Consider the following 25,148-nt stretch of genomic DNA (forward strand, 5'->3'; position numbering starts at 1 on the left):
AGCCTGGGCAGAGACAACCATATGCTGCAATCCTCATTAGCTGACCAGATTCCACAGATAATTCTATTTAAAGAAATTACACTTAAACTGTGTGAAAAGAAAACCACTTTCATATTCAACACACTTCTGCTCAGTGCATATCTAGAGTCAGTGCTACTCTTTTAGTAAACAAGGCAAGTTACATGCCTTTCCCTTACACAGCCCTTCCACTCCTGAGAGTTCTGCAGACACAGCATGGACAACATGATTCCTCTCAACTGGAAAGACCTAAATTCTGCCCTGTATCTCACCTCTGTGCTTCCCCTGGAGTTGCAATCATAACAGAGTGAGGCAAATTTGTGGTTATACAGAGAAAGAGTTCTCTTGGTTCAGAGAGGCTTTGGCTCAGGAGCTGCAGGATGGCTGTACAGTGCAAGGAAGACAGGCAGCCACAGGAGGAAAAGTTTTGGGTACAGGCTATCAAAGTAACATTTTTAGGGAGTAGGGATTACTGATGTTTTGACCTTTTGAAGATATATTAGACATATTAACCTGTGATTGGAATAGTTTTTAAAAGGCAGCCTATTTTTCAGCCTGAGCAACATTATTTGGTCTGGGTGCTGAAGTGTTTTCCTGTTTTTTCTGAGAGGGCAGTCACGTAAAATGGTGTGAATCTCTTATTATGACAATCCAAAGCACAAACAGCTCAGGGTATGTGACCCATGTCTTAGTGTCTTCAGGATGACCTCACTGCTGCTTATAAAGCAGTCACGGAAATGAGACTGAGTTTTTGTTCTTTTTTTAACATAATTGCACATACATTTTGTGTTGCTGCTTCCCAGAAATTGGGGCACAACTGTTAGAACAGCACACCTGTTACCAGAGCTGGAGGCTGATGAGAGTTACCTGCAGGTTACTGGGAGAGGCAAGGCTTCTGCTAGTGGGATGAAGTAACTCAGCTCTGGCATTTGAGGATCATCAGCCCTCTTGCAAGAGATGGAGAAGGAAGAACTTACATTTACATCTACAACTCTCTGAACAGCAAGATAGAAATCAACCATTCATTCATCATTTCCACCTGGCAACCCAGTAAGAAAGCACAGTGCAAAGATACTTTTTTGTATTAATTAGAATTTCTCCTTTCTAAAGAAAACAAGAAATTGATTGGACGTTTATGGAATTGCCTAGGCTAGGCTCTTTACACTGAACAAATAGGAGTTTACAAATGTTGTAAATCTGGCTTTCCCTGAGATAATTAGAAACACTGACCTGTGAGAGAGGGCATTCTTTGGCTAATGTGCTCTGATTCATCTCTTTGAGCAGTTCCTTTAAGGCATTGCGAACTGTGGCGTGGTTCCACTGCTCTGCTGGCAGGTCTTCCAACTTTGAACAGCTGTTAAAAGAGAAAGCAGAAAGCAGATAGAATCATCACCTCCCTAGATGCTTACCCTCTGAGTACAAGTGCTACAGACCTGGGGGGAGGGAGCACAGCCCCGGAGGTTCCTGCTTAGTCAGCCCTTCAAGGTGTTTCTCCCCTCTCTGCCCTCCCCATCAAGCCTGACTCCCAGCAGATGTGCAGTTTAACCAAAATGGCAGGGATAGCAGCTAATCCTGCTATGATATTACATGTGTGCATAACCATTCCCTCAGGGGCTTGGTGGAGAGCAAAGAAACTCTGTGAAGCGAGCCCCAGAAAAGGCTGGATAAAACCATCATCTCCAGACAGAAAAGGATGCTCCTGCTGGGATAGAAAAATAAATATACAGGCCAGGCTGTCACTAATAAAATCACCAAACAGTGAGGGCCTGCATTGTGTGGAGGAAAGGCTTTGAGCAGCCAGGCTGAGAAATAAAGTTTATTTTCTCCTGGTTCTCATCCTGCCCTCATTGCTGAAGCATCCTAGAGCCTTTCAGAACCACATCAAGCTGTATGCCCAACATCTGTCCCTTGTACTTCATCCTCACTTCCATTCTGCAAGAACTGCAGATGCAGTGAAGCTTTTGTCTCATCTGACTCGTGCCTCTTCTATCTGCCCAAGCTTACAGACTGCCCCGACAGAGCTGGGGACAGACCCCAGAAGCACAGCAGAAGGTTGGGAGACACCTGTCATTGCCACCCATGCCTGTGAAACACCATGCATGCTCCCCACTCAGCCTCTGAAGGTTTTGTTTCCTACCCAAACAGCCTGGCTGTACCCTCAGAGGTGAAAGTTCAGGGGTGCTTGAGGAGTCAGGCAGTCAATGACCATCTTTATCTCCATCTTTTATTTACACACCATCTGAGCACTTTGAAGATAAAGAGTGAGACCTTGCTCTTGGGCTGATACCCTCCTGTAATACAGCTGTGACAAAAGGCTAAGTGGCCTCCTGGCACCTCATACTGCTGAGGAGATCAGTTGCTCCAGTTTTAGGGAGGCCACAGGCCCCAGATGCAGAGATGCAGTCTAGCTGAGAAATGTGAACAGGCTACAAAAGCAAGGGGGTGCCTGGTAGTGGGAACTGGAGACCCCAGGCCCCCCCAGAGGTGTTCCAGGAGAGAAATGTTGCTGCTTGGCAGGTTAATGTCAGAGAGGTATCAACATGGATTCCATGCACTGCCAGGAACCTGCCACAAATCCTTCTCCAGACATCAGTAAGAGTTTGAGGACTCTTTTGTAAGGCCAATAGAGAGAAAAAAGAAGAAAAAGCAGGATGGCAAGCAAGTGTCCAAGTGTCAGGAGCTTTTCCTTTTCTAATCAGAACTAGCATTCAAGGAAGGAAAATATTTTCTAAATGCTAAATGGAGCCATGGCAATACATCCCTTCCTCATCTTCTCACCTTCTCCCTGGGAAGACCACTAGAGAAAAAAACCCCAGAAAGTCAACAAGTTGCCCCCCATCTCAGCAACTGTCAGTAGAGGACCTGGGTTCTCACAATGTTGCCCTTGGGAAAAGGCAAGGAGAAAATTGTTTTGGCACAGCGAGGCCTCAAGAATCCATGACCCGAGGGGCAGTGGGAAGGTCTGCCTTTAAAGGCACCAGATCTCTGCTTAACAGAGTGTCTGTCCCTCCCCTCTCTGCTACCATCTTGCTACTTCAGAAAACCTAAAAACTGAGCAGGAACACGCACCAGAAAGCTGCCAAGCGACCCACCCCTTTCTCTTTTCTTTTCATTTCATGAAAAGAGCAGCAATGAATGAAGGCAGGATGTGCACATCTCTGTAGTGATGCTGGGAAGGACAGCTGCTCAGAAACACCCACCTTTGTAATTGGATTTTCAATGTCACAACATGATAGACATCTTGTAGCATGTCAGCTACTGTCGCATCTGGTGCATCAGTCACATAGCTCAGAGGGAGGGGATTCCACCTCCCAAGCTTGATAATTCCTGAAAAGAAAAGCAAAAAATGATATTTTACATTTTATCTGCCATTGACTAAACCCTCTGATAAGCTGCTTTGCTCGAAAGATTCAAGATCTGCCTTGAGGTTTATTGCAGCCTTGCTCAAAAAGATGTGTGGTACTGACTCCTGACACAAACAATGGGGAAAGAGTAGGAACAGATTTTAAATTCTTAGCAGCGAGCTGCTGACACGTTCCTGGCTCTTAAATTACTTCAAGGAAGCACAGGAGGCTTCCTCCCTTCACATCTTTCATCATCCCACTAAAGCCTAGTTCTCCAAGTTAGAACAAGCTTTAAATACTCTATAGTCCCGATTTTGCAGTCTGCAAAACCCTTTGGTAAATAAATGCACTGCTTTTGACTCCAACAGGCAAATTCCTGTGTGTGGGCTTTCAGCACACAGCTACAATCTAAGGCTGGTAGGACTCCCAGTGCAGATGGATGGCACTGGAAATCCACAAAGGAAGAAGTTTGCTCCCAGCTGCAAGCTGCACTGCACAGACAGCTGCTTTTCTTTGTGAAAAATATAAAAACAACTGCAAGCTGCTGACCACAGATCCAAAATAGCATTTTGGGGGCGGAGGGAATGCTGTAAGTCCTATTTCTACTTCTGTTCATTCTTTAATAGGGATCATCACCTCCTCTGGATGAGCTTGTCACAAAGCCTATAAACTTGCATGGGAAACCATTTGGTGCAGAGGTATCATTTCTGTTTAGACAATTGCAGAGGGCCCACCCACACCACCACCAATGACTAATGGCCAGGAATGACTTCCAGGAAGGTGCCAAACAAAGCAAGCCACAGTGCCCTCTTACAGGGCAGCAAAGGAGTTCAGCCTCCTCCTGCTCCCTTGTGACTGCTGCTTTTCTTCCCTGCTCCCCTCTGCTCCCCTGCCCACTGCTCTGCTGCTCACAGAACTGTTCTCAGCACAGCCCGACACGACACCCATCATCTTTCCTTCCATATAAACTGCTGCCTCTTGAGGTCTGTTTGTGTGCCTTCTGACCTTTGAAAAGACCACCTGTAGACTCTGCTGCCAGAAATGAACTATTAGGTGAGAGAACTACTTCCACAAGAGGGGCTCCAAGAGCCCTCTCTTTGGGTACCCGGAAGGATGCTGTGATGCCAAGAAACTGCAGCTCTCTCCTCCTCACTTTTCTACTCCTGGTTCTTCACCAGCTCCGGAGTTAATCAGAATGAAACAAATGGCAAAAGCCTTTCATCCTGACCTCCCAAACATGATCATAAAATAAATACCACCTCTAAAATTAAACCAAAGCTTCTCGCACAGAGACAATAACAGAACACAATGCTTATGAGCACACGAAATAACTGCTATGGAGCATTTTCCCCCTACTTCTACACAGGTCGAATACATAATTTTAGTACAGCTCCTTTTCTGTTGCATTTAGCTGTTTGCATTTATCAGTGACATATTGCTTTGCAATATATTCTATCACCACATACTGAAATAAGCTCGAAGCAACGCAGTTCAGCCTCAGGAGCACAAAATTTCACTGTAACATGCTGGTACAGCCAGACTAACATTTCAGGCACAGATTAGAAAGCCTAAGGCAAGGGGAGATCTTGCCCAAATGAAACAAAAAGTTAGTAGGTGTTGCTTGATATCCAATGCTTGAATTTGGGACATAAACAGAACAAAAACATTTAAATGATGCACTGTTTCAGTATTAAGATTTAACAATCTGGTGCTGAATATGCTGCAGTATAAATAGTGCCTGGACTCAGCTCCAGTAGAGTAACACACAGCACTCATTCACAGCACCGTATGTCTCCAGTGCTGGCTCCCTGAGTTATATTCCACTTGCCAAGAAAAGCTGTTTTTCTTAAGGGGATAGTTTACTTAATGTTATCTCTGGTGACAACAAGAAATGCATACAGTGCAGCATATATTAGTCATGAAATGAGCATCAAGGGTCCACTGAGTGAAACACATACTGGGAAAGCACAGTTTAGCTGCCGACTTCCTTCACCCCCTTCTGCTCTATATTAATTTAAAGCAAAATCACCTAAAAATCCAGAAATCTATACCAGCTTCACAGAACACTTGGCTTCCTATGTTTAACCATGCCAAGTTTTCATGTAATTGAAAAAATAAGCATCATATGTGCCCCATAAGTCACATCTAAATTGGTAATATTTTACAAGAGGCTCTATTTTTCATTCAATTAAGAAAAGCACTCAGAGAGCAGACCATCTGCAACTGCTCGGGCCTGGCAGCTCTGGCGAGAGACAAAATGATGGGCAGGGGTCACTGAAGTTACCCAAAACTGTCCCCAAACTAAAAAAGTTTCAAAGGGAAAAGCCACAGGGCAGCTGCAGGAGGAAACACTGCGCCGACTGCTTCACAGCAAACGTCTGCTACCACTGGAAGCCAGGGAGATTATTTTTTTTTTTTAATTATTATTTTTAAATCCTCCTCTGCAACTGGAAAGGAAATTGTTTTGGCTGGATGTAGCCAAACACAGGTGCTGCCATAGGGCTGGGTGCCTCTGCAGGGTAACACCTGCTGCTGAGAGGCCTAAGAGGAAAGAGGTGCCACTATTTTTTCAGCCGCTGTGACACAACCTGTGAATTTTTATTTTTTTTTCCCAGAGCACATTGAGCTGGTCCCAATGATAGCCCCAGGAGCCACGGTTTCCAACCAGCTCCTTTGCAGACTACACAGGTGGTTTGTTTCCTGGCACCAGCCCTGTGCTGAAGGCAGCTCTGGGGCTGCAGTTGGGAAGGTGACATCAGCTTCATGAGCACAGAGGACACCTCGGAAAGACCCCTCAGTGAAATCTGAGTGGGACAAAATTTACACCCTAAAAAGCTCCTTTCTCAGGCAGGCTTAGGGGCTTCTGGTATAACAGCAACACCAAGGTGAGAACAGCCTAGGAGCCAGGAGTCACTTCCACATCCGTGGTTTTTATTCTTCCTCTGACTGACACCAAACAGAGCAGCTCAGGCCCTTACACAAATCTCCTCAGCTGGCCTGGCTGAGCTGCTCTCCTGCCACAGCTGAGACTTGAGAGTGGGGACACCAAGAGCCAAGGTCCCTGGGTTCTGGCTGAGCACACTGCTGCTCCAGGAATCCCTCCTCTCAGCTCCAGACCTTCTCAAAATGAGGTGTGGGTAATGCCGGGCAGAGCAGCCTGCTCAGGAAATCCAAAAGCACAGCTTGCCTGAGGGCACAAAACTTCTGGAAACGAGGCGGGGTCTCTCTCCTGGATCAATGATCCTTTGCTTTTCCTGTAAGAGTTTTTGAACTGGAAGTTCAACAGATTTCAAAGCTTGCACACACTCAAGAGACAGCTGTACACTAGAACAGCTCTCCAGAACTCAGCGAGAAATGGGCTGAGTGCAGCCCAGGCCAGTCAGTCACTGAAAGACAAGAAACAGACCACTTTTATCAAAAGATTTTTCTTTTTTTCCCCAAACGTATTTTAGAAGAGATTTTCTACCCATGCTGGCTGTTGGTTCTTCAATGCGTGTCCTTCCACAGCCAGGTCTTTCACTGCATTTAAGCTTCAACTTCAAAAAAAATCCCAATTTCAAATGTGCATAACTCCCTTTACCCACAAGAACGTCAGAACACCCCAGGGGCAAACTCCTGTGAGCCCAAGTGTCAGGTTCATGGCCAACAACCACCACCATGTGTCCCTCCACAGGGGTCAGCCAGGTCTCACCCTGCCAGAGGGCTTTCAAGTCACTTGCATTTCAGTGCAGCTCCTCTGGAGAAGGAAGGGATAACCCCCACCATGGATGATCTCTACACCCAGCAGAACTTGGCCAGGGATCTTCATGACCTGAAAGAATGATACATCCAAAGCACTGGGAGTACTCCTGGGGCTTCACCCTGGTGAGATGTGAACTTCTAGAATAACTCTGTTAATCAGCAGCACAACAGCAACAGGCACATAGCTGCTTTCCTGGAAAAATGCAACTAACCTGGCAGAGACTTTTCATTATGTCCCTTCCTATGAGATCCTATGAGGAGAGGCTGAGGGAGCTGGGGGTGTTGAGGCTGGAGAAGAGGAGGCTCAGGGGAGACCTCATCACTCTCTCCAACTCCCTGAAAGGAGGTTGGAGCCAGGGGGGGGTTGGGCTCTTTTCCCAGGCAACTCTCAGCAAGACAAGAGGGCACAAGAGGTCTCAAGTTGTGCCAGGGGAGGTTTAGGTTGGCCATGAGAAAGAATTTCTTTCTGGAGAGGGTGCTCAGCCATTGGAATGGGCTGCCCAGGGAAGGGGTGGATTCTCCATCCCTGGAGATATTTCCAAAGAGCCTGGATGTGGCACTCAGTGCCATGGGCTGGGAACCACGGGGGGAGTGGAGCAAGGGTTGGACTTGATAAGCTCTGAGGTCCCTTCCAACCCAGCCCATTCTATGATTCTATGATTCCTGTGTCCCAGAAAACTATGTACCTATATGGGCCAGAAGCCTCACTTGTCTTTGCAAAAGCCATTTTAAAAATGCCACCTCTGGGAGTTGGAATATATATATATATATATAAATATATATATTAGTGTCCTAGTCTAGCTAGGATACTTCTTGGCCATGAACAAAAAGTGCATCTCCCTGTCACCTGCACAGTTAACTTTTCAGCTTGATAGCTGCATGGGAATTCTTGAGGCATCTCACAGATACTTCACTGCATCACTACTATAAAATCAAACTCTTAAAAGGAGTGTTACAAATTCCTTTTAGCAGCTAAACAGAGCAAATGGGAGCACAATACACCTCATGCTGCCACTGGCTCCCTGTACAAACTGTGCCCTGCTCCCACCATGGCTGTGCTCCTGATTTCACCTGTCACAAACTATGAGCATACCTGAGTTACATCTGAATGGCTACAGGATTGATGTAATTAATGTAATTTATTTAAAATGCTGATCTGCTATGGTTAAAATTAAGTCCCAGGCTCAAGCAAGGGACATTTTGGAAGTTTCTGTTAGCATCAACACCTCAACATTTTTCTGGAGATGGATAGAAAATGAATAATGAGGAATACCCAAATATATAGAGAGAGAAAAGGAAGGAAATTTGTGTCCTATGTCACAAGAGGGGCAGCAGGACAGCAGGGGAAGCATTTGCCAACACTGGTCAGACCAACCATTTGATCCCTGATGCAGAGCCCCTGCTCATCCTCTTCAGAGGTGTCTTGTCCCCTGGCTAGAGCAGGTTCTTTTCCTTTGTTCAGCTGTGCTTTGCTACAGAAGTTAAAAACTGGCTGTCCCATGTAATGAGCACACAGAATTCTTGATCCATAAATCACTTTTGCAGGAAATCCCTGTCCTGCAGGACGTAACAACTCTGCCTGTGTTGCTAACCTCTGCCCTGGCTGCAGTAGATCACCAAACTGCAACAACATAAAGGCATCATTTGTGGTTATTATTGTTAACCCAGCAAAGGGAAGGACTTTTCAAGCAGAAATTAATTTATTTTATATATTATTGAGCTACCTCTCCAGCTCGTGGTGACTTCAAAAATACTGTGCTGCCTTTGCCCGTGACGAGAAGGGTGCCCACATTATTCTAGTGAATTTCACTAAGTGACATATTGCAGTAATAGATGGGAAAAATAATCAGCATAATCCTCCCCTGTATTTCTAAAGCACCTTTCAGCAGAGGATCCCAAAGCACTTTAAAAGCATTAATTAATTAAGGTTGGTAACATCCCTGTGAGGTACTGCATTATGTCCACTGACATCTTGGTGATTTAGTAATTGGAAGCACACAATGAACACAATCCAATGTTTATGCCAATACAAAAGAATCCCCCTCCTTCCTCATTTCAGTCCATAATAAATAATTCAGTGAGAGAACAGGAATAAACTATGTGATTACACTGTGATGTACACATCCACAAGTCACCAGGAACACCCACACTCCCTGAATGCCAAACACCCCACCCCAGCTCCCCAGGCTCCTGCAGCTCCAGGGCTCTGCACAGCAGGGTGAAGGCACAGCAGGACACCCGAAGCTCTGGGACCACCAGGCCCCTTCTGCTGCTCTTGCTGAAGGTGTTTGCTGGTTTCAAGGTGCTGCTGGAAACCATGGGCAGCACTGCTGGTTTTACAGAATGAAACCTCGTGGTGCCAGAGCTGGGCAGCTCCAACACTCCTGCCTGGACTGCCTGCCTTTCAGAGGTGGATCAATACAGACTTGGGTAAACATTATGCATTTGCATGGTTATGTATGATATTTATATGATTCTGTTAAAGTGTTTCTAGAAACATGGTCAGAACTGTCAATAGAAGGATTGTTATTGCTACAGGGTTTAACTGCTGAACTTGAGAGTGCTTTCACAGATGAAAATCGCTTTGATATATGAAGCTTGGGTTGAGTTTCCAATTTTTGAATGCTAGTGTTGCCCATTCCTTTCCTCCAGCATGACTGGACTCAAGTATTTGACTTAAATAACATACACCAAACAGTTTGATGCCTTGCAATTCTACATATCAGGTTTACATTTTACTGTGAAAAGGTTGTGCCTCGTGTAATAGATGCTGCTTCACATTTGGGAAACGTTATGGGAGGACCCTGACTTTTATTAAATTAATTTAATGTAGGCACTAAGTTACTAGACTAAATTAATAAAGATCTTCTTAAAGAAAAAAAAAAAGAGAGAGGGCAGAAAGAGAGAACAGAACGAACCCACAAATTAAATAAAATTTTCTGGAGCTTGTTATTTTGGAAGTCTTTATTTAATTTTCCAACCCCCTGTTCTGTTTGAAAAAAACAGCCAGTGATTGGTAAGGAAACAGAAGAAAATAAAAAAAGGTTGATGCTATTTACTTTAGGGGGTTATTTTTAAACCTGTTATATGGTAGAACATGAATACCACAAATAACCAGAAGGGTGAGGAAGCAAAGGAGGTACAAAATATTACAAGCCCAAGTATTTTTTATGCTTTTCTGTATCACTTTTTAAAATGATGAACTTCATTGAGGAAAACCACGTTTAGCCCTGCATAACACCTCTCTTTTGGCAGTTTTGGGCTAAGGCTGTACATACCTTGGACAGCAAGAAGTAATACCTGAGTAAAGACAGAGAAGTCCTCTTTTTTGTCCAAGAGAAAGAACCACTCCTCTGAGCCTCACTTCCATGGCATGAAAACAAAGACTTTTCAGTCAATAAAACTCCCACCAGAGAGGCTTCTCTCTGCACCCAGGCCTTTGGGCAGCTCTTAGCAGTTGCCCTTCACAGCCCTGTCAGCATGGAGCTCAGCTTTACCCTCCTGTCCTCTCCTGAAAGGCACCATGCCCCAGGCCTGTGTTCCTCAGCAGTACAAGTTCAGCAGCCCTCACTCGCCCCATTTTTGGCATGAAATTCTTGTCTTTTCAGCAACCTCTGGTGAGACCCTTCCCAGCTCCATCCTGGGCCTGCTTGAGGCTGCTCAGGAGCCAGGGCTGTGCCTCCTCCCAGGGCTGCTGAGCACCTTTGAGATGCAGAGCAGGAGTGTCACACCTCAGCCTGTTCCTGACCCAAGGGCTTCCTTAGTGCTCCCATCCCTGCTGGGCCACCTCAAACCACCACTGTTCTGCTGCTTGGAGCCTCTCTGAGTTCTCCAGGTTGCTTCTCTGCCACCTCCCAGCCTGGCACTGGGACCACAGCTCCTGTCCATGCCTTAGTGCCTCCCAGAGAGCCACCACAGGCAGGTAACTCCTAGAGGGGACCTGGAATGTGCTTCCACCTCAGCCTTTCAGACTGAAAATGGGGGCTTTAGTGTATTTGCCTCAGTTGCTAAGGAACATGAGTGTGTGTACTCATCACCTGGTGCTCTCAGCTGCTCAACACGTTCCTTTACCACCTCACCCCAAATTCTGGCCTCAGTGACTGGATTGCCACCTCGTGAGCTACAGACAAGGGGCTGCACACGAGTGAGAGGATCACAACTTTTACACAGACATTTGCTTTCCAGCCTCCTTTGTCAGCTGGCTGCCAGCTCTGAGCCACTGAGGCCACCTCCAGCCTCACCATACCTCCTGCATCCATCCGAGCAGATAGACTTTGGTCCCCACCCTCCAGAAGCCTTTTTTATTTTATTTTGAGATTGTGATGTTTTTCAGAGAGGGAGAGGCATAAGGTAGCTTCAGCAACAAACTTGGGTGTGTTTTTTCCAAAGATGCCAGTGCCCCTAAGTCCCTCAATTCACCCAGCCTCAGTGCTCCTGCAGAAAGACAGCCCCCTGAGCAGGACAAAAAAAGCACAATAACGTGGCATGCCACTGAGTACACAAAACACAGTTTAAGGTTAGAAAAGAACACTGCTAATAGGACAATGTAGAGGCTAATAGGCTTAGAATTAAGCCTACAGACATTGTTTGGCCTCGGATGAATGTGAATATCCTGCCTACTCACAGTAACCCAGCTCCAGAGAGCACAGAAAGCCTGGCTCTGACTCCAGACACACAGTAGCCAACTATCTTTGTGTTGAGTCATCTACATGAAGATCTGAAAATTCATGGGTCTCAAGTCCAAAGGAAAATAGGGAGGCAGAGCGTGCTGTTATGTACAAACCAGCCCCTAAGCTGAATGTGGATTCATACTTTGGCCTATGCAGTTCAACAGCTTAATCTCTTTAGTTTAAGATTTGTGTCTTTTGGGGTTTTCCTTACGCTGTATAAAGAGTAGCAGAACATTTGTTCACTAAATTACTACTTTTGGCTTGCCTTCTGTCTTTTCTTTCCTCCCACCAGACACTGAGCTCTTGACTTCCATGGAAAAAAAAAAAACAACCAAAAAAACAACAAAGCAACATGAACAACTGAAGAACTAGTAGTACAGCATCTAACCAGCAGCACTGAAAAGCATGGACTGCTGAGGAGAGAGGGGCTGAAAACCCCAAAGCAGGACTGTGCCCACTAATTCCATATGAATGCAACATGTGCAGAAATGGTTGCTGTTACCCCTGCAATCTGACTCAGCTCCCTGTAGCTGCATTACTGTAAGGAGCACACCCAGAGCCAGCCCAGACCAAACAAGGGCCATAGGGCTAGGAGGATCTCCAGGGACATTCAGTGAAGAGCCAGATCCACCATGAAGCAGTCAACAAAGGAGGCAAAGCTTGTATTCTAGCATTTTTATATTAAAAATTGCAAGGAAGCAAAATTATCCCTAGGGAAATGTGCCTGCACAGATGGATTTAACACTCTGCAAGGAGGCAAGGACTGAGGGCTTGCTGATCAGGCTCAGGTCTCCCTTTGAACTCTAAACAATGGGTAAAAGGCAAAGGATCAAACCTTCCCAATCCCTTACAAACTGATCTACTAGACAGAGAATTGTCTCTTTAAGGCTGCAATACTTCTTTTCAAAATACATGTTAACAACCCTGGTCCCTAAATTGAGCAGCAATGTAAATTCAGATCCATTCAATTAAATTCCATATAAATTTTTCCTTCCCTGACACTCATTTAAGTTGATAACCTGATTCTCAAGTTCTTCATCTCCCTCTTCCACAGAAGAGCAAAGCAATTCTGCATTTCTGATAAGTCTAAATAAAGCTTTGCTGGTTACTGAACTATGCTACTTTTTCTATCAACAGAAAACAAAGGAGGGAAAATAAAATAAAAAAAAGCCTGTAGTTCACCACTAGAGGAGATGACTCAGAGCAAGCAGGAACTGCCACCAGACTCAGAAAAAACAGTTTTCCCTTGTGCTGTTGATGAGCCCACATTATGCTGAGATGAACCCAGATTTGTTTTCTTATCCCACATCTTCCTAGAACTGAACCTATTTCCTCACAAAGCCACCAGATCCTTTTTGGATCCTGTAAGCATTTCCGTCTCCGTGTTCCTCAGTTTGCAAATGAAAGACAAAGATAGAAAGAACAAAATTTTTTTTATTTATTTGGATGGTGCACATGGTGAAGACTGAAAGGGATTATTCACCTTTGGATCTGGAGGCTTGCACCACACACGTCACACTTTGAACCATTTCCAGATGTTTATTCCTTCTTGATGCAGTAGCTAAGATTCTCAGGCAACCACAGGATAGCAAAGGTGCTAGCAAGAAAATTAACTCAGTCCCAGTTAAACCCAGTAGGTTAATGGGCACCATCAGCCACTGAGAGACTTAACAAAGTCTCAGGCATTGGTGACCCTGCAAACACCCTGATGAGATGGGGGAGAGCTCTGGTAACCTCCTGAGAGCCACCCTCCAGGCAGCAGCTCACCCATCAAGCCTGAAGGAATGCACCAGCACCCTCAGACCTCTTTTGCTTTGTCCCACTGCAGACAGCTTCAGAGGTTATCACAGCAGCACCAGCAACAGCTCTTCTGGTGAAAGAAACTGCTGTTTAATGCCAACACTCCTGTAGATGACCAATTTCTGCACCTGAACTCGATGCCTCCAGGGCTCAATGCTCTCATCACTGCTTTCTCTTTCCTAAGCTACGTCTCATGCTCAGATGCAGAGAGCTAAAAGACTCCTCACATTTCTATTCCCAAGAAAACCAGGAGGAAACATGATAATTTCTCATCATCTCCCAACGTCCCAGTGGTCTTAGGCCCACATCTGCACAGCTTCTCCTTGAGTGCAAACAGAAAGGGGAACCAGACAAACAACTAAAACTTTAGAGTCACCCTGGTCAATCTACAAAATGCTGTTCTCATGGCTGAGGTGTTCTCTGCCAGCAAAAGGGAATTTGTGGTACCCTACCTCATGGGAGACAGGGAACTTGACAGCTTGTTGGTCAAGAATGATGCACACTCTCCCTCAGCCTCAGTGAGACACCAGAACTCTCTACCAACAACTGTCCCAGCCAGAAGATGGTCTCGACCTTGTTGCCCTTTAGGTCTCCTTTTGTACACAGAAAACAATTTGGATTTTTACAAATAAATGGAGAGGTTTTGGAGCTCAGACTTGTCACTGTTGATGAGGTGCTTTCAGCCCTGGCTGAGAACCACTCATGGGTGAGCAGTTCTGCTGGTCAGTGCCTGCTCCCCCACCCACCCAGGGCCACATCCCTGTCACCTTCCTCCTCCTCCTGCCCACGGCCAGGCTCCTCCCAGCTCTGCAGGAAAAGCTCTCCAGACCACAAACCTCTAACATCCCTTCCTCCTCCCCCAGGGCTATGACTTACCCTCTATTTAGCTTGAGTCATGGCTTAGCATTGTCTTACCATTCACATTACCCAAGTTATCAACAAGAAGAAGAGATGTCAGAGCAAATCAGCTCTCATCTAGTCTCTTCTGATCAGTTTTCATGTATAAATTATTACTATTCAATGGAGTAACTATTTCTAACTACTACATGTAGCACTTTTTAAGTGGCTGCAAATATCAAATGCACAGCCACATAATGGGACAGAGCAGAGCAGTCAGCAAAACCATGTCCTTGCTGACTTTCACAGCAAAAGTAGCAAAGTATTGGTAGGCAGCTGATGCAATAAAATGCAAAGTGAATTCAAATTCAAATGCTGGTATGATTAAGAAATTAAAAATGTAAACAGAAAAAAAAATTGAAAAAACCCATAATTTTTTCCCAGTTCTGTCTCCTAATAATGCCAGAAAATTCTTTGTATTTCATCTCAGGGTGTGAATGCTAGCAGTGATTCTCTGATGATAGTTAGACAAGGCTTCAACTATACAAAGTTGGTGAAGTCCTTATTTCTGTTGCAGAAAATTCTTTTGAATCCTTCTGTTCACCAAATCGCCACCAAATGATGACATTTTTTCCTGACTATTCCCCCTGTAACAAAGCTCAGTAGACTGTGGAAGTAACAGATATTTTTCCTCACTGGATAAAAATCAGAAGAGAAAAAGAAGGGGAAAACAGTTCTTGAAGCAACAAACAGCATAACTGGTTTTGCTTAAATGAGAAACAAATCTACTGGACATTTCCTGGCAGATGAAGCATTGAAGAATTTTATACTTTAATTATTTAGCCCTACCCTTAACTTCATATCACTCTATCCCCTTTTTATTTAAAATCTTGTTTTTAAAGCAGGTAAATATAGGAGAAATTCTGTCTCAAACTAGAAAAAGCTGAAACAGGGAGATACACACCTCAAAATGCCATTTTTAAATCCCATACCCACACCTCCTCTGCTGCTTAACTTCCTCTCTCAGCAAAACTACTCAGTGAATTTCCTAGGACAACTTACACATATTTGCTTAATCCCCAGCCCCCCAGGAACAACTTTGCCATGGATTTCTAATTGTCCAAGCAGCCTTGGTGGGTGGGTGGGTGGGTGAGTTTCCCAGGTGAGAGCTGAGCCCTCCTGGATCCCACTTCATCACTCACCACATGGCTAATGAGACAAGTGCAGCCCAGCACCAGGTTAATTGTCAGAAGCAATAATCCAAATTAAACTGGCCAACATTCAAGTAAAAGGTACCACTTCAAATATCTTTTTCAAATGAAAGCCATCTCGGGAGTTTACTTGCCTATTCAATAGAGAATTCCAAGTGTTTTTTTAAAAAAACAACCCTTCCTCTTCCCCTCTAAGGAACCAAAGTAATTATTTTTAATACAGTGACATATGTTAGACAAAAGTATTAAGGAGGGGACTTCATTCCCCTCCAAGTCTCCATGGAATTTTCCCTTATGTGATCACACATCTGAGCTCAGATTTTTAACCCAGGCAGTGAAGATTTTTTTTTTTTTTTTTTTTGTAGCAATGGCTATTAGCTGATGAGAAATCCTTTCACAAACAATCCCAAAACATGGAATATCTGGTGTGATGCTCCCAGCACTGAGAAGTATAATTGAAACAATATGGGGAACACAAAAAAAGAAAAGAAAAGTGAGAGTTCACCAAAACATTTGAAAAATAGCTCAAGTCAACTCAAAGCTCCCTCAGTTTTGGCTGTGACTCCAGGCTCACGACAGCTTCAGCTGCCAAACCAAACACAACCACCCATTTCTTCCTGATGCTTGCACTCAGGGAGGGACCTGTCCTGTGCTTCCCTCTGCTATGACAGTGACATCCCTGCTAGCACTGACTGGGGCTCCTAGCCCTGCCAGCCTTGGGAACAAGGTTTATTTTCTTAATTGTGAGAAGGACAGGACTTAAGTGGCACCTTGGACTGACATAACCAAGAGCTTCCAGATAACTGTTGTGTGCTGTAATTAAAACAATGCCCAATGCCTTAAAAATACCTCAAGGAAACATAGTTTGGGATATGGTTGTACTCACAGAAGATGTAGGATTCAAGATAGAAATTTTTCACTCCCCATGCAGAATTAGCATAAAAAAGTGTATTCATCTAATAAGAATGAATGTTGTGGGTGTAGTTGCAATGTTTTATGCATAAGTTTACCCATAAGGAATGGCTGCAAACATGTATGGAAAAATAGTTTCAATTAACCTTTTTCATATTTTTACAATTATTTAAGAAGAGAAGCTGAGGAGTGGATGCAGAGCTTTCTGTCCAAGCACTCAGCCACCCATACCCCATCTCTGCACTAGGGATGATCAGAATACCCAGGTTTTCAAAACTCCTTAATTTCAGCCTTGAACACGAGATCATTTTAACTCAGGTAATGCAGCAAAAAACCCCTCAACTGAACAACCACAAACATAACAAGGAAGAACAGTGCTGCAGAAAATACTGGGAAAGAAAGTCATATTAAATGAGAAAAAAAACTACAATTTGGCTTAGCTTTTAGTGATACTCCACAAGAAGTGCCTTTCTTTTTCTAACACAGAGTTGAACTCCTGACTCACTACAAATGCCTAAGTCTAAGAGGTAGGTGGCAAACACAGGGGGAAGAAAAGCATCTTGAATTAGATCTGGCTGGGTCCAGATGAGGCTGCTGACTTGAGCTAGTTACAAACATTTGAATATTTCTCTTGTTTTCAGTTCCCATTTGGGAAGCTGTTGGTCTCTGTCCCAAATATACCAATTCCAATCCACAATGCAGAAGCTTTGCTACATTCCATTCAATTTTTTGGATGCACTGGACAGCCTACCCCTACCTACTCAGGGAGCCAAGGGGAACAGACAAAATGACACTCCTGGTGCAGTAAAGTAAGTGTGGAAGTTGAACAGCAGCACGTATTTACCTTTGCTCACCAGCAAGCTCTACCAGCATCACAGCCAAAGAAGACTTCTTGCAGACAAATAGGCAGTGGCAAAACTGAGAAGTCTGAGAGCTGCTGAACTTTTCTGTAGGCTGTAATCCTAGGCTACTGGCAGGCTCTTGCTGCCCAGCTCTTAACATGCACACAAAAGAAACAGCAGATGGTCAATTCATAAGGCTGGAGGTATTGGCATCATCAGCCCAGAGGCCCTGGCCTGCCCACATTCAGCCAGCCAGAGGCTGATTGATCAACTCAGCTCAAAAAAACAAAGCTGCTTGGAGAACACCTAAAGAAAGGCCTTCACTCCTGGGGTCAGCTGAGTGAGGCTCCTCATGGTCCAAGGCAACATATTTACAAAAAGCATTTTCCACTTCTGTCCATCTGTAGTGGTTTCATCTCTTTCTCATTTTTAAACCTGAGTTTCTCTTTCAGATGTGGGGAGCAGGTATTTTAGTCTTCATTTCTCCCCAGACATTCTCAGAGGGCCATAACACAGTCCCACTTAAAACCATAAGGAAATGCTCTAATGAATAACTAGATGCAAAGATATAGAACTGCCAGTTTTCAGCATTAAGAGCAAATATATATATATATATATACATATATATATATATTTCCAAGCAGCTTTTCTAATTGAACTAAAAATATGCCAGGCAGCATCCAGTTTAGTTTCTCCATTCTTTTGCTGGAGATTTGAAGGACACAACTAGAGTAAGATCAGAGGCTTTCAGCAGCTAAGGACACAGGAGAAAAAAATAAAACAGCCCTGGGTTTTTTTTTCTTGCAAATGCAGAAATGTACCATAGCAGTTCTCCCACCTGCTGGACACTTTGCACCTCCTGCAGTCAAGGAGCAAAAGGCACATGAGACACCTGGGGGACTCCTGTCTGCAAGAACCCCAGGGTTTGGTGTCCCAGCCCACAGACACAGATCCTGACAGGACAAGCAACCAAGCAGCTACTTCAGCCAGATGGGTGAGGTCCAAGCTACTCTGGAAATTTAAACCCCAAACTGCAAATCCTTAAACCCCAAACTGCAAATCTTCTTAGAGCTCTAACAAGTCAAGCAAGCACCTTTGCAGGGCTAAGCTGCCATTTCCCACCAGTTAGAATCAAATCAGAGCAGAAAGACAGATTTGGAAACCCTAAAGCACTTCCAAAAATTACACTTTGCTCCAAGCCCTAACACAGTAATAGACCCTCACGGGAATAGCTCTATGTATATCCCTGGCAAGATAGTGCAATAATGCAATTACTGCCATTTAATTAATTTATATTCTCACAAATCTGTCTCCTTAGGAGTTCTGCGTGCTTCGCTCTCACGTCAAGCCGGGATTTCTGCCCCCGTTTGCCATGGCAACCCCTGCAACAAATGGCAGTTGTCTGTAAAAGGGGGGACTCTCTGAGCGTGCCCACAGGCAGGGCTTGGGAGGGTTTGTTTCCAAGCAGGGCAGAGCACAATGGATCCCTTTTTCACCCTCTGGGATCAGACACCAAGAAATCTCACTTCCAGGGCTGCCACGCTCCTCTGCAGCCTGAAGTGACACTGCTGCTCAGTCTGGATGTAATTACAGATATGAAAGGCTGGCTGTGAAAGTTTGCTTGTATCTTCCTCTCCCTCCTGTACCAGGGCTGTATTTACCATACAGCTGTTAACATCCCCAACAAGCAGCACGCAGCAGACTTAACATTTCCCTTCATTTTGTTTGAAGTGCTGGTGTAGAGGGGTGGCTGCTAAAGCACGTTTAGCACTGAAGAATGAGACCTTTGTCTGTCTGCCTTGCAGGCAGAGCTCTCTCTCCCCCTTCCTGCTCTGGACAGCCCCAGCTGTACTGGGCAGCCCTGACCTCTGCCCCCCCAGGACACTCCATAGGGTAATCCTGGCTCTCCTGCCTCATTCGGTTCTCTTGGCTGTTTGAAGTGATCATGACCAAGTCAGTTACATTTTGTGGTCATATCAGAAGATGAATCATTGTTCAGCAGCCCAGGATTGCTAAACTCATTTTATCGGTGGTTTAGAGTCAGGGCAGTGGTAGCTCAGGTCCCTCAGAGCTGTGCCCCCTGGCCTTGCTCCAAACGTAGGATGGTGGAGCAGAGCAGGATGTGGCCTCTCCTGCTTGCTCCCAACAAGCACCACAGCTCACCAAGGTTTTCTCAAGCCATTTCCAGCTGAAGAACTTTTACCTCACAGAGCCTCCAGCTTTTGGGCAGTCTTCACAAGTCTTCACAACTTCTTCACAACTCTTCACAACTTCTGGGAACTGACATATCTGCCACTCCTTTTGGGGTCCTCCCATTACACCCTCCCCAGAGCAACTTCTGACTCCTATAGGCACTGCTTCTGTTTTAAGAGAGCCTGTGGAATATTTGCTGTTGGGATTTGGTAGGATGGAATGAATGCTCTGTTATTCACCCTGCTGCTACAGCACTGCTTGCTCTGAAGTTTTACAATGCAGCATATTGCTGTAAAGACATCATGGGACACCATAAATCTGCTATTTCTAAGGCTTCTGATGAATGTTCCTACATAACCACCTTGGTAATGAATGAAGGACCAAAAAAAAGTTCATCAAAGAAAAATTTTGTGCACTATTTAAAAGTCTCCAGGCAAGTACTAACCACCTTATGCTTTGAAACTAAAATTCTTTACCTGAAGTTCCAAAGAAAAGGTGGCACCATCTTGGCTTATGGATGCAGTCAGAGGGAACCCTGCTTCTACAGGAAAACCTCACAGAGAAAGCTCTTCTGCAAAATATGTGTGAATCTTAATTTCAAGTAATATTTCTATCGAGTTCTCTGAAAACAAAAAGTTACTGTATTTCTCTTATTACATCCAACTGTTTATGATAGTTCAACCACAAATAGACCAAATTAACAAATATTTTTCCCTTCTTTTAAAACCTTCTCACATACCCATACGTGCCAGTCAAGCTAAAGAGCAGCTTCTGAGTCCTTGCCAAAAGGGTGGGGATTTGTTATCCCCCCCTTCAGTCCAACACAGGCACACACACAACCAAAGGAACACCAGAGCCTACTGTAAGGCTCCTCACCCCAGGCTTCTGGTGTCTCCCTATTCCCTGCAGCTTTCTCCTTCCTTCAGAAAATGACTTGAAACCCAGTCAGATCCCATGTATACTAAAAAAAAATGCCTCCTCACTTTTAGTTTCAGACACGAGGCTTCTGCCTCTCCATGGCTCTGCAGAGGCAGGTGGATTCTTACAGACAATTCCTATTTTGCTGCCCCAGCCTAAGTCACTGCCACAGGTATTCACATACAGAGGAAAGAACCCCAACTCAAGCTTCCATGATGTCCTGTTATAGGTAATAAGATTAGTCTGAAGATCTTAAAGCAAAAAATATCCTGCAAATGGATGGATTTCATACAAGGAAAAATGTCCTGTAGGTAACTGGCTTTGGCCTGTCCTTCCTGTTGTTAAATAACTCTCTAGAATAGCTGTGTTGAGTTTGGATTTCCACATGAGGATGCACCTGAAAAATGATGTGGATGGAACACAGCAAACCATCAGCAGTGGTTACTCATCCTATAGATAAATGTATCTGGAGCTGGGTTGCCTGCATTCCCAAAAGGTTACTTACTTCTTCACATAAAAAGTGTTTGAAACCTATCTTGAGATACATCAGAAAATAAACCATGCTTCAACCTCTGCTATCAACTGCACCAGTGGAAATCCAAAACTCCACTGACTGGAGAAGCATTTGGCTTTATTTACACTGCTGTAACTTCATACGTGGCTTTATTTTCTTGTAGAGAATCTCTTGTTGAAGCTACATCTCCAACAATCAGGAACACTAACAGCACTGTGTGTGCTGATTTTGGACTCTACATCACACAACTGGGAGCCTATTGAACTCTGACATTTCATTTACCCTTCAAACCAAGGGAAACCTTCCTAGTTCCAGTTTTTGCCTTACTACAGTAGCACCAGAACACTGCATTTCAGTTTCCACCATGGCAAGAAATATTTGAGATATGCACCTTACACTTCAATCTGAAGAGCTCAGGACATTACTGCTACCAGCTCCTTCATTTCTGTTCTTACCTCATCCTACAAAGGGAGCAGAGTCCCATCTGAAACTGTCAGCCTAGACACCTCCCAACCTTCACCCAACTCCCTTTCCTCTTTCTGCCCCAGTTTCTGTCAGTCCCTCTGCTGTTCTGCCAGAACATCAGTGAGGTGCTACCTAGGACATTTTGTTTCAGGGAAATATCTACTTTGCCATTTTTTCATGTTCAAATTGCTGTGCTGCCAATAGTAGGAATGGGATAATAAGGTATTACTCAGTACTGAAATCCTCTTTTTTTTTTTTTTTTTTTTTTTTTTCTGGGAAGAATTAGAAAGCATATGAACTGTCCTACAATACTCAGTGGTTTGCTGAGCATGACTATGGTCCAGCCACATGCCAGAGTGTATATATAGCCTTACATGTTTATAACACACTGAGGTTTCTGCTTAATTTAAATCTGCTACTGAACACTAATACCTAGTTCTCACGTTTCCCCATGTCCACACATCCCCCACAAAGGCCCAGAAATAACAAAAGGGCCCCAGGAGGCTCCAGGCATGTTTGGAGCCAGCACAGCCCCAGGTAGGCTCCCGTTGCACACCCACAGACTGCTGTGTTTCAGAGGGCACCACTGCAGCCCAGAGTTCCCAACCTGCTCCTTTTTGTTCCTAGCAAATTAGAATGCTGAGATTCTTTTCTGTTCCACGTTCTCGTGCCAAAATCAGGATCGTGCTCACAAGCATCTGAGGGAAGCCTCCAAGATTTCATGGTTTATCTGTACAAATCAATTTTTCAAAGAAAAGCTGACGCTCCCCTCATCAAGAGCCCCAGAAGAACGGGAAAGAAAATATCAGGAATTAACCATTATCCTCCCACACAGGGTTAACTTTGCTTCTGAAGAGCAGGCAGCAGGCTGTCCCACCCATCAGATGAGCTACTACACTTCTATTAGCCTTCTGGCACCTCCTTCTGTACAAACGTAGCCCTTTTTCTATAAAGCATCTTGTATAAAAGCCTTCAGCAAGCACAAAAATAAGGGTTGGGGGTTTTTTTTGCTTCCAGATACAAACTCAGCACTCCTTGTATCAGACAGAATCTTCTGCCCCCTAAACACTACACCATGAAACTGGCTGGATGCAAAAAGACATTTTTGAGATCAGGGGAAACCAGGAGCAGCCTTCCTCTATAAAGGAGTTGCTCCAACCCCAGAGCTGACTCCAGGAGCCAACCATCCATGCCAGGAGGAGAACACACTCCATCTTTATTCCTGTGAAGCTGCAAACTGCACCACAAACTGCACCTGGCAACTGCTCTGGGAAAAGCACCCCAGGTTTTGAACAAGACAAATGTTACGTCTGTGTAAGAAGTTCTTTCCTCATAAACATTTTGTATCGTTTGGTAATGTTTTTTTATGTTTTGTACCTAAACATAGGTGGGCTAGGACTCCCTATCTACCAGAGGATTTGCCAGCTACAGGGCTGCAAATGCAGATTCAGCTACACATCTTGCCATACAGCACATGGGATGGGTTTAATGGTCCTAAATACAGCTCAATTAACAGCAGCTTGTATCCATACCCAGTTCCTGGATACGTGGCCAGATAAAATCTAGACAAAATGCTAAGCACGCAAAGGAAAAACAAAGTACACACTGTCTATTAATTGCATGGGAGTTAGCACTGCCATCATGTAATCCTTGCTGAAGACACGATTTTTTATTTTATTTTTTTTTATAAATTTATTGCGATCTGTTAAAAGTCATTCCACTTAAACAGCATTGCACAATTTCCAGACAACTGAATCTGTGAAAAAAGCCTTATGGCTTTGTGTCAGGTCTTTCCACATTATTATGGTGCAAAGGCTATGTAAATTTATCTCCTTCTAATTCTGGATTTTTTAAAATATCAAGACACTGGGGTTTTTTTTCCATCTGCAGCTAAGATTTCTCCATCTCCCTTACATTTACATGCAAAACCAGAGTTTACGCACAGAGAGATGGATTTAAAAAAAACCAAAAAAACAAAAACCAAAAAAACAAACCAGGAAAGATTGAGGAGATGCCTTGGAAATGTTTTTATGGCAATTTTGCCATGGGGCACCAGAGTGCCAGGTCAGTGCTACAGCTGTACCTGCAACTCCTCAACCTTGCTTCAGTGAGAAAGGGAAGGAGAAGAGTGGGAAAGGGGAATTAAAATTCTTATATTTTCTTCCTACTTGCCTTTATGCCATACTACTCTTTTGTCCCACTTGGAGAAAAAATCATAAATGCATACATCAGCTGGGATTTAAACAATATGCCATTGTTTTGTGGGGCTTTTTTGAGTATCTAGCAATAACAATCAGCTTAAAAAGAAGCAGCTTTGTATCAGTCAACCTCATATTAGAAGTACCTCTGGATAAAGAAATAAAAAAGCATCTCTATAATACTACACCAAACTAATCCTTGTGACAAATCTATTAATTCAACCCTTGAGAGGTCAGTAGAATATTAATTTTGCTCCTTCATGAACAATATACTTGCAGTAAATAATGTACTAAGGTTTAATCTAATCTGGTTAAACAGAGAGTAAGAAACATTCAAACAGCCTTGGCACATCAGCACAAAATGGTAAATTTACCATGAACCATTATAAACTTTCAATGACAAAATCCTGTGGGAGTTACAAAAGACAAACCTGTGATAATTGCCAGTTTCTACCTAATTCTGCTGTAAGGTACTGTGTAAATCTGCAAGCACTGTGTCACTTAGTGCTGGGAAATACCCAGCTGTTTCTGCAGGAGAAGCCCTGCTCTTCCCATCAGGGATCTACCCACCCCCAGCAGCCCTGCTTCCCCACAGGAAACCAGGCTTGGGATCCTGTGCTCTGGAGCATCTCTTACCTAGCTGGAAATGATCATTTTCCATGCAGGAAGTCACCTTGCCAGGAGATACAGCACACTTGTGAAATCAACAGGTCTTTCCTCTGCCAGCAAAATAAAAGTTTCACGTTTGATCTAAGAGGCAGATCCTGCTGCTTCTATGGATGCACATAAAACACATTTCCTCTGGAACAGATTTATCCCATTCTGCACAGGGCTTTATTGTATGGCTGGGGCTTTGCTTTGTTCATTTGGGTTTCTTCCTTTCATGGCAATTAGTTGTAAAACACCTCAAGATGCACTGCTGGAACGACTGCTCGACAAAGAGCACTTTGTATCTTATTGCAAAATATTCAGACACTCAACCCAAACAAATGGTGTCTGTAATAAAAATACTGCCATGTATCTTCATTTGTACAAGAACAAATCAGTTTTATTTGTTCATTCTGCATTTTTAGTGTCATAGGTCTCTTAGAAAAGATAATTTATAATTCCTTATGCAATTAGATATCAAATTAAGTCATCTTACTCTGCAGAAGAATTTATAATGAAGAGACCAGGTTCAACCAGTTCCACCAAAAATATTTTGATAGCATCAAAAAAGACAGCATAAAAATCTTTAGTGTTTTAACAAATTAACACATGCCTTTTGGGTGAAGTACTGTACATGCTGTTAATCTTTTAATTAGGTTCTCAATTTCACATACACATTTATTGTAGGGGGGATTTTTACTGATCAGAAAATGCAAATGCCTGGTGTAGATATGGTCTTTTAGCAGGGATAACAGGAAAAGCAACCAACAACTAGTATGTGTTGCCTTGTATTTGAAAGCTCCACAATCAAATATTAATAAATCTTTGTGAATATTA

At 43.9% G+C, this 25,148-nt stretch overlaps 1 protein-coding gene across 5 annotated transcripts in view; it reads right to left on the minus strand.

The window, feature by feature from the left end:
* SATB2 (SATB homeobox 2) overlaps nucleotides 1-25,148 on the minus strand; it is a 186,301-nt gene that overhangs the window by 65,288 nt on the left and 95,865 nt on the right. For all 5 annotated transcript variants that reach the window (XM_071747899.1, XM_071747900.1, XM_071747901.1 and 2 more), the window contains 2 exons: nucleotides 3,219-3,345; nucleotides 1,249-1,372 (listed from right to left, as the gene is read on the minus strand). In XM_071747899.1, coding sequence (XP_071604000.1) covers nucleotides 1,249-1,372; nucleotides 3,219-3,345 — 251 coding nt within the window. The remainder of the gene's footprint in view (nucleotides 1-1,248; nucleotides 1,373-3,218; nucleotides 3,346-25,148) is intronic.

Source organism: Heliangelus exortis, chromosome 6, assembly GCF_036169615.1.
Source record: "Heliangelus exortis chromosome 6, bHelExo1.hap1, whole genome shotgun sequence".
In the NCBI taxonomy this organism is placed as follows: Eukaryota; Metazoa; Chordata; class Aves; order Apodiformes; family Trochilidae; genus Heliangelus; species Heliangelus exortis.